The sequence below is a fragment of the Gorilla gorilla genome, chromosome 13, assembly GCF_029281585.2.
Source record: "Gorilla gorilla gorilla isolate KB3781 chromosome 13, NHGRI_mGorGor1-v2.1_pri, whole genome shotgun sequence".
NCBI classification, from domain to species: Eukaryota; Metazoa; Chordata; class Mammalia; order Primates; family Hominidae; genus Gorilla; species Gorilla gorilla.
Window position 1 is genome coordinate 43,099,016 of NC_073237.2, and position 10,569 is coordinate 43,109,584.

General features: G+C 36.7%; 1 protein-coding gene across 1 annotated transcript; it reads left to right on the forward strand.

Annotated features, from left to right (window-relative positions):
- Positions 1 to 8,454: 8,454 nt before the first annotated feature.
- Positions 8,455 to 9,441, forward strand: LOC101140412 (interferon alpha-5). Its single transcript, XM_004047867.3, has one exon. It carries the CDS (start codon positions 8,512 to 8,514, stop codon positions 9,079 to 9,081), a length of 570 nt encoding a protein of 189 aa, XP_004047915.1. The 5' UTR covers positions 8,455 to 8,511; the 3' UTR covers positions 9,082 to 9,441.
- The last annotated feature ends 1,128 nt before the right edge of the window (positions 9,442 to 10,569 follow it).

A 10,569-nucleotide genomic window follows, 5' to 3' on the forward strand; every position in this document is an offset into this window, starting at 1 on the left:
GGGGGTCTAATTTCATTCTTGTGCATATGGGTATTCAGTTTTCCCAGCATCATTTATTGAAGATACTATCCTTTCCTCAGTGAGTATTCTTGGCACTTTAATTAAAAATCAGTTGTTATTGATATGTGGATTAATTTTCCTGTTCTCTATTCTGTTGTATTTGTCTATGTGTCTGTTTTTATGTCAGTACCATGGTGTGTTGATTACTACAGCTTTGTAGTATATTTTGAGGTCCAGTAGTGTGATATCGCCAGTGTAGTTCTTTTTGCTCAGGATTGCCTCGGCTATTCAGGGTCTTTCATGATTCCATACAAATTTTAGTATCTTTTTTTCTATGAAGATTATTATTGGCATTTTGATAGGGATTGCATTAAATCTTTAGATTGCTTTGGGCAGTATGGACATTTTAACAATATTAATTATTTCAACCTATGAGCATGGAATGTTTTTCTATTTGTATCCTCTTCAATTTCTTTTATTTGTGTTTTCTAGCTTTCCTTGTAGAGGTCTTTTACCTCCTTGGTTAAATTTATTCCTAGGCATTTTATTAATTTTTGTGTAGCTATTGAAAATCAGGTAACTTCTTGATTTATTTTTTAGCTAGTTTGTTTTGTGTGTGTAGAAACACTATTGATTTTGTATGTTAATTTTGTGTCTTGAAATGTTACTGAAATTGTTTATCAGTTCTAAGAGTTTTTTAGTAAATTCTTTAGGCTTTTCTATATATAAGAAAATGTCATCTGCAAACAGAGACAATTTGACTCCCTCCTTTCTAACCTGGATGCCCTGCACACAGGTCCTGTGACTCAGAAACCACTCCTTGAGCTGCCTCTGTCAAACTCATCCTCAGGCTGGCTGAGCAGCTTTCTGCCTATATTCTGGGCCTGAGTTACTATTTTTAAAGACCTTAGAATAATGGATAGTCCAAAAAAAGCATTCAAAGAAACTCAATAATATATTTTTATATTATGATTATTATTACTACCCAGATTAAGAGCAGAATCTTTGGGGTCATCTAACACTCTCTTTTAAATTCTAGGTTTTCAGAAGCAATCTTTTCATTGCCTGAGTGGATTTATTAACTAAGTAGAGAACTCAGCCAAGGCTAATTATATGCCTTATCCTACCAGAGAGGGTTGGTGTCATACTAACTAGGGTCTGATTGTCTGTCGCTTGAGAGGTGATTGGTGTCACTGTTCATTTCTCTCCTCAGAGCCAGTCACATGTGGACGTACAGTTAGATTAAAGGAATAAGTTCTAATGTTTGATAGCAGTTGTTAAAGTTAACAACAATGTATTATATATTTCCAAATAGCTAGAAGAGAGGATCTGAAGTGTTCCCAACACAAAGAAATGATAAATGCTCAAGGCAATGGATTTCCTAAATATCCTGACTTGATCACTTACGACTTATGCATGTTTCAAAATAGCACATATATCCCATAAATATGTACAAATATTGTGTATCAATCAAAAATTAAAAATGTGTACTATAATACTATGCAAAAAAATAAAAATGTGGATTAACTCACAGAAAAGTCAGATGGCTGGTCTTGCAAAGCTGAGGGCAGTTTATACATTCAGCAGTCACTCTTCTCTGAGCCTCTGGCAGATGCAGGCATTTCCCTGCCTTTGTGTGCCTCCACATTGGCCTTCATTCATCCCCTCTGCCAGAGGCCCTAGCTCTCAGTTTTGCTGCATTGTGTGTGACTAACTTACACTTGGCAATGTGTCAGTAGAAAGGCACTTCTGTCCTTTCATTTTCATGACATTTGCACTTTTTTTTTTAAACCACAAATGACAATCGAGTTTTGCTTTCTAGGAAAGTTGAAATGAGAAAAAAAATCTGAAATTATAGGGGAAATTCAGCCCCCAATATTTCACGTGGGTCCTTTTCTATTTTCCCTAAGTGTTGGCTGGTCTGAGAAATAAAGGGAAAGTGTACAAAAGAGAGAAATTTTAAAGCTGGGTGTCCTGGGGAGACATCACATGTTGGCAGGTTCCATGATGCCCCCCAAGAGGCAAAACCAGCAAGTTTTCATTAGTGATTTTCAAAAGGGGAGGGAGTGTATGAATAGGGTGTGGGTCACAGAGATCACATGCTTCACAAGGTGATAGAATATCACAAGGCAAATGGAGGCAGGGTGAGATCACAGGACCAGGGCAAAATTAAAATTGCTAATGAAGTTTTGGGCATGCATTGTCACTGATAACATTTTATCAGGAGACAGGGTTTGAGAGCAGACAACTGGTCTGACCAAAATTTATTAGGCAGGAATTTCCTCGTCCTAATAGGCCTAGGAGTGCTACGGGAGACTGGGGCTTATTGCATCCCTTATCAACAACCGTAAAAGACAGACATTCCCAAAGCGGCCATTTCAGAGGCCTCCCCCTGGGAATGCATTCTCTTTCTCAGGGATGTTCCTTGATGAGAAAAAGAATTCAGTGATATTTCTCCTATTTGCTTTTGAAAAAAGAGAAATATGGCTCTGTTCCACCCAGCCCACAGGCAGCCAGACTTTAAGGTTATCTCCCTTCTTCCCTGAACATTGCTGTTATCCTGTTCTTTTTTCAAGGTGCCCAGATTTCTTATTGTTTAAACAATCTGTGCAGTTAACACAATCATCACAGGGGCCTGAGGCGACATTCATCCTCAGCTTACGAAGCTGACTGGATTAAGAGATTAAAGACAGGCATAGGAAATCACAAGAGTATTGATCGGGGAAGTGATAAGTGTCTATGAAATCTTCACAGTTTATGTTCAGAGATTGCAGTAAAGACTGGCATAAGAAATTATAAAAGTATTAATTTGGGGAACTAATAAATGTCCATGAAATATTCACAATTTATGTTCTTCTGCCATGGCTTCAGCCAATCCCTCTGTTCAGGGTTCCTGACTTCCCGCAACAGAAATCATGGAAATCATAGAAAAAAAAATTGTGGCCCCCTTGCCTGTCCTTTACTTCCCTTAATTTTTGTTACTTCATCATGAATTAGAATGTAATGCATTAACAGGAAGACAAAGCTTGCCCAGAAATCACTAGTGCAAAAAAGTATAAAAAATTAAAATAAAAAAACACATACAGGTAAAAGAAAGAAGCCTATTTCTTGTTGACAGAATAGCCTGGCCCTAACTGCCCTACACTGTTAGAGCAAGGCAGAGACCCAGGAACAACCCCAAAGAAACACTGACTGGATGAACAATTGAAAGTCACTAGTTTCTGTCATATTAGTTGCTAACAAGAGACAACGTCAACCTTGACTCCCCTGTGACCAGCTCAGAAAGGTCAAACCTAACAAGTGTTCAATAGTTTTGAGTATTGAAAAATGAAAGTGGCCGGGCACGGTGGCTCACGCCTGTAATCCCAGCACTTTGGGAGGCCGAGGCGGGTGGATCACGAGGTCAGGAGATTGACACTATCCTGGCTAACATGGTGAAACCCCGTCTCTACTAAAAATACAAAAAATTAGCCGGGCGTAGTGCAAGCTACTTGGGAGGCTGAGGGAGGAGAATGATGTGAAGCTGGAAGGTGGAGCTTGCAGTGAGCCGAGATAGTGCCACTGCACTCCAGCCTAGGTGACGGAGCGAGACTCCGTCTAAAAAAAAAAAAAAGAAGAAAAATGAAAGTAAGAGTTGACTGATTGACTGATAAAAGCTATAATTGTCAAAATAAAAGTTACTTGCTTGCTAAAGTTAAAATTATGGCAATTGAATACTTCCTTTACCTATTTGTATAAAAGGAAACTTGCTATCAACATCCGAGCACTGTGCACACATTTGATCCCTGAGGACACAGACCCTGGACAGGAGGAGATCACCATTGAGAAGCCAAATCCTTCACACAAACACTCTAAGGGCAAGGGCAAAGATCTTGGAGCATTAATTATTTTGGCTCAAAGAAAAAGACCTTTCCCTAGTAAAGGAGTTCTAACTTTGTGCCTCAGAGAATGAATCTGGAAGAGTTTGGGTTGAGGATATTGTCACTCTAGAGGAAAGGGTGTTACTGAGGAAAGGGTGATAACTGCCTTGTGAGTGAGGTGGTGCTGGGGGGAAAGAAAATTAACAAATTAATTTAGGATTAGAATCTCGCAGCCCAAATGACCAGAGAAGAATCGGGATTCTTGATGGGGGTATTATCACAGCCTGAGGAGCACTATAGACATTGAGTAAGAAAATGATGGGAAGAAAGGGCTGTTTCTACATTAATCCTGACCTGCGGCTCCAGTGAGGCACAATCACATGGAATTGCATGAATGTATTTTTAAATAAATAGAAAAATCAGAGAGGCTCACTAACCGATAATCATCAGCATCTGCTATGAATGAAACAACGGACAAAACCCAATTCTTTCTTCTAAAGGGTTTATTGTCAAAGCTGGTCGGATAAATTCTCAAATACAGATACCCAGATGGTAGAGAGAGCCTATGTAATGCATGCAGGGTATAAGGCAACCTAGGATCAGGGCTGAAAACTTTTCACCTGACACAGAAAAGAAGAATATTTGTATGAAAAAAGTATATAAGTATTTACATTCCTACATACACTTCAGCCTTTATGACAATGACTGTTCTCATTTAATTGATAAATATACATTTAGATTGGCACACCTGAAGTTTACTGTGCAAATTCTACTGCAAAAATTAAGGGTCTCAATTGATGTTGTGTTTTTAAGCCTAATATGCAATACGTAAATGAAAACAAAAAGTAGACATATAGAGAAATGTTCAGAAAATAAAAACTAGATGTCCCCTATTGAAAGCCATGCATAGAAATAATGTCTTCAGAGAACCTAGGTTCCAAAGTTCAACCAGACCCCAGCTCAGCCAGGCCTGCAGAACCCTCATTTCCCAATGGCCCTCCCAATGGCCATATTTCTTATTGATTTTCCATCCACAGATCCTGTCATTCTGCGTGTTGGTTACAAATCCCAGGCTGTCTGTGTCATATTCAGAGTTGAGCCCAGATTGATCTTTCTCCCCTATTGTGATAGTTTTGACATCTGTCGCAATAGTCCTAAATAAAGTCTTCATTACTGTAATACCAAGTGTTAGCATAATGTTTTCTCTACCAGTTTCTCAAAGTAAGTCAGCACAATCAACACAGTAGCAAACTCTGCTGACCTACAACATAAAAGGCATCAGCCAGCTGGAAAGTCAGGTAACTCAGAACCTTTTGTCATCGCAGTCCTCCTCCTCTAATGCCCTGGACTCTCTACATTTCTCCAGAAGTGCTTCCCATTTTCACACCTCCAATCCTATTAGGCAGCCCTTCCAGAGGGTATTTTTACTGATCTCTGAGCCTTAGCTTATTGGTTTATTTCTGATTTAGATCATATTTATATCCCGATCATGGCTTAGTCTTACTTAGGCTTGCACTAAGCTGGTAGAAATCTAAAGTATTATAGATATTTGAATAAATGAGCAGATATACATAGGGTTTCAAAGAGTTGCTTATGATGAACCAAGTATTTTACAAATACATTCAAGCTTATGGAAATACATTCTCAAGAAGAAACAACTAGAATATAGTGTGTAAGTAAAATGGGATCTAATTTAATTGTAATGTAACATGTTGGCAAAAGCAAATGGGACGTTTCAGTAAAAAAGAACAGCTGAAGAGAAAGACCCTGTCATTACTTAGGCAGGACTCTCCTGGGAAAACACTGACCAATGCAGAAATCAGTTCTTATGACCAGAAATATTCCCAAAGACCATGTAAGAGCTGAGGATTTAGAGTCCAATTTTGGGGTTTAAATAATGGCCTCAAATTCAATACCTCACTGTTCTTCTGTTTTTTCTTTTGTAAATAGGAATAATAGTAGAACCTATCAGTCTTCTTTGGTCACTGATATCTCCAGTGAATAAATGGTGGGTAGGTATATGGTAGGGGTTCAGTTAATACAAAAAGAGGATATTCATTATTGGTAAAATGGGAATCAAATATGTAAGTTCTAAGAACAATATCTGACTGAAAATAAACACCTTCATCAATTTACCTGTCTCCTTCCTTTTTTAAACATTATCTTCATTATTAAACTTTATTAAGTTGGGGGAAGTGTCCTTTAAAATTGTTAACCCCCTTGATTCCTGTAAAAAACATAATAAGGGAAATATTGATCTCTTGAATGTATTTATACACTAAGGGAGAACTTGAGAATTAACACTTACTCATTATGCAAAGAGTACATGGTACTCTTTTAAAAATTTCCCCTTTTTAATGTACAAATTCTTGCGATTGGTGTGATTCTGTGAAGGCTGGATTCAGCAAAGCTGAAAACACTCCGTGGACCAGGAATGATTACTCTTTTTTTCAGCTCATACCCATTTGTTCCCTTTGATCTACATATCTTCTACGATTTTGCTTCTCCTCTTCCCCATTCCTTTATCTCCTTCTTTACTGGGATGAATGTAGGTAAGTTGCATTTTGTCATCGTTTTTTTCCCAGTGAGATATTGTCTCTCTAGAGAATATTGTCACTCTAGAGAAAAGGGTGTTACTGACTGTGGTAACTGCCTTGTGAGTGAGATGGTGCTGGGGAAAATAAAACTAACAAATTAACTTAGGATTAGAATCTCCTAGCCCAAGTGACCAGAAAAGAATCAGGATTCTTTTATCATATTTAGATACACATTTGTTTTCTTTCTATCTCCATTCTGTAGGATTTTGAAAATCACATTTAGATATACATTTGTTTTCTTTTTGTCTCCATTCTTAAGGATTCAAAAAGAGACAACCTTTACTGTCAATGAAAATGAAAATGAGAAAGAAAGATCTCTGGTATCCTGAATGCTATGTAAACAATTGTACAACCCATTTATGCTATCACATTTACATTACATTATGGACATTTAGGACAAAAATGGTTTTCTTCAGTTTGAGGAGAATCAACTAGAATTGGAACCTCTGTGGGTTCTTTGGAAATCTGACCTTTCATGACAAATAATATTTTAAAAATCAAATTGATGACATTTTCTCCATTGCATATACTCATTAAGTATAATATTGCTTCCAAGAATGTAAAAGTTATTTCTTGGGGCCCTCTAAAGTTCAACTCTATCTGACAAAACTTTATTCCTTAGTAATTTTTTAATTGAGTTTTTATTGTTGTTGTTTGTTTGTTTGCTTGTTTTTTTGAGGCGGAGTCTCGCTCTGTTGCCAGGCTGGAATGCAGTGGGGTGATCTCGGCTCACTGCAACCTCCGACTCCCTGGTTCAAGCAATTCTCCTGCCTCAGCCTCCCGAGTAGCTGAGATTACAGGCACGTGCCACCACGCCCAGCTAATTTTTGTATTTTTAGTAGAGACAGGCTTTCACCATGTTGTCCAGGAGGGTCTTGATCTCCTGACCTTGTAATCCACCCACCTCAGCCTCCCAAAGTGCTGGGATTACAGATGTGAGCCACCGCGCCTGGCCTAATTGGGTTTTCTTGTAACATCAGAAGCATTGACTTTGAGTTCATGGAAGATACACAAAAGGTATACAAGATCAGTGCTACAAGCATATGGCAAATGGGTGGCTGTTATTGGAGGACTTTCCAAGATTTATTAGATGTCAAAGTCATATCATGTGAGGTGGCCTCTGTATACATATGAGCTGTCATTTGCTGTCTTGTGTATGTTGCTTATGTTTGATCCTGAGCATTTATGACTGTGTTTTGAGTTTTGATGTTTCAATAAAAATACTTTATCTTTTACTATTTAATTCTACTAAAGTTGTTCAACACATCAATAATTATGTCAAGCACTGAAGAGAAAAAGTTTTTTGACAATATCTAGATCAATATCTAGAAGCTAGTGAATTTTTAAAATTTCCCTATGAAGCAAAATTGAAAGTACCCTAAAAATAAATGTTACAAATAATTTCAATGGTCTTTAGCTATTTTGAATTTGTAAGTATTTCATTATACTAGGCAATATTATATATTTTCATAATTTGTTAATTTACTTATTTAATCTGACACACAATTTATATAAGTAAATAAATCACATTGTTACTTAAACAAATTGAACTATGAAGTTAAATATCCATAAATTGTAAATTTAATTATTAACTTTTACTTTAAAATTTTCATTTGCTCATTCTTAATCCTGGACTGAATAAATTCTATTTTACATTCTATTACGCTGCTTTTAAAGCATTAAAGAAGTACAATATTCTCTCTCGATAATGGGTACTGTAATGTATATACATCAGCCAATACATAGTATATCTGTGTTATTAAAATTTAATGGGATTTTTAGTTAGAAAAAAAATTTCTAAAAAGCCTATGTGGCAGAGGAAGATGAGGTAATAATGAAAAAATAAATAAAATGAGAAACACTGCTGTACATCCATGTAGAAAGAGCATAAAAGAAAGCAAAAAGAGAAGTAGAAAGTAACACAAGGCATTCAGAAAATGGAAACTCGTATGTGACCTTTTTAAGATCTGTGCACAAAACAAGGTCTTCAGAGAAGAGCCTAAGGTTCAGGGTCACTCAATCTCAACAGCCCAGAAGCCTCTGCAACCTCCCCAATGGCCTTGCCCTTTGCTTTACTGATGGCCCTGGTGGTGCTCAACTGCAAGTCAATCTGTTCTCTGGGCTGTGATCTGCCTCAGACCCACAGCCTGAGTAACAGGAGGACTTTGATGATCATGGCACAAATGAGAAGAATCTCTCCTTTCTCCTGCCTGAAGCACAGACATGACTTTGGATTTCCCCAGGAGGAGTTTGATGGAAACCAGTTCCAGAAGGCTCAAGCCATCTCTGTCCTCCACGAGATGATCCAGCAGACCTTCAATCTCTTCAGCACAAAGGACTCATCTGCTACTTGGGATGAGACACTTCTAGACAAATTCTACACTGAACTTTACCAGCAGCTGAATGACCTGGAAGCCTGTATGATGCAGGAGGTTGGAGTGGAAGACACTCCTCTGATGAATGTGGACTCTATCCTGACTGTGAGAAAATACTTTCAAAGAATCACTCTCTATCTGACAGAGAAGAAATACAGCCCTTGTGCATGGGAGGTTGTTAGAGCAGAAATCATGAGATCCTTCTCTTTATCAACAAACTTGCAAGAAAGATTAAGGAGGAATGAATGAAAACTGGTTCAACATCGAAATGATTCTCATTGATTAATACACCATTTCACACTTCTTGAGTTCTGCCGTTTCAAATATTAATTTCTGCTATATCCATGACTTGAGTTGAATCGAAATTTTCAAACGTTTCACACGTGTTAAGCAACACTTCTTTAGCTCCACAGGGACAAAATCTTTACAGATGATCATGCCAATCTATCTATTCTATCTATTTATCTATCTATCTATCTGTCTTCTATCTAATCTATTTAAATATTTATTTATTTATAAGATTTAAATTATTTTAAATTATGTTTGTTCAGGTAATATTACATCTACCTTTACTTTGTGGCTAATATAATATGTTCTTTATGTTTTGTCAGCTGATTATTTTGCTTTGTTCATTAAATTTTTACTATAAATTGTTTGTTTATTCTTTAAAATGAAACTCCAAGCCTGATTGTATAACTTGATTAAAAACAGATGGTACAGTTCAGTTACCTATCATTATTTTATTCAAATTTTAAGTAAAGGAAGATTTTTCTTAAGTGAACATAATAAATACAATTCCTGTTCCCTTGTATCTTTGCTTTCTGCCAGAAAAGAAATTTAACAACAATAATTATGATTAATATGAGTTATGTTAAATGCTATAATGTGAGCTAGGAAAAAAAAAACAGTGAATTCCTCTCAGCAGAACATAGATAGAGGCACGTCTAGAAAAAAAAATAAAAGCAGAGCTAGCCTCTCTAAATTGACTTTTAAACATGTAATTGCGAATGTGCATTGCTAGTCAGATACATGAGTTTGCAATATCCAAGGAATACAATGTCTGGAGGATCATAACTGGCAACCAAATGCCTAAAAATGGAGGCTGTCATGTGAGGAGCCAATGTAGAGAAGAAAATAAGACTTAAACTAGATTCTGAGGACCTTCCACCATTAAAGAGAGGGAAGAGGAGAGACACAAAGGAAACAGAGGTGGAATACCTTAAACATTAGAAGGACAAGAGGAAATGATGACAAAAATGTACTTAGAAAATAAATGTACTTAGAAGAAGAATCAATAGACTTATGGGAAATGTGGATTAAAACTGCCCACAACATCAGAAAAATAGATGGCGGTGGAGATCTTGGTGAGAGCTGGATTGGCAGAATTAATCAGTACAAACCATACTGGAGTAGGTGGAAGAGTGAATCAGAGAAGAGAAATCAGTGATAACCATAGGTAGGAAATAATTGTGAGATGTTTGCCATGGAAATGGAGGGGGGAAATAATGTTGGACTTGAAAAAGAATGTGGATTATTTTTTATCTACATAGTTTTTCTTTTTTGAAAATAGAGTTGGTGGATTCAATCTATTGGCAAGTCATGTTAATATGTTTAATATTTTATGTATTTAAATCATAATATTATTTGCATAATAATTTATTATTATTTTGATTAATACTATGTTACATGTCAGGAAAAAATGACAAACTTCCCTCATGAAATAAAATGGGAAACTGG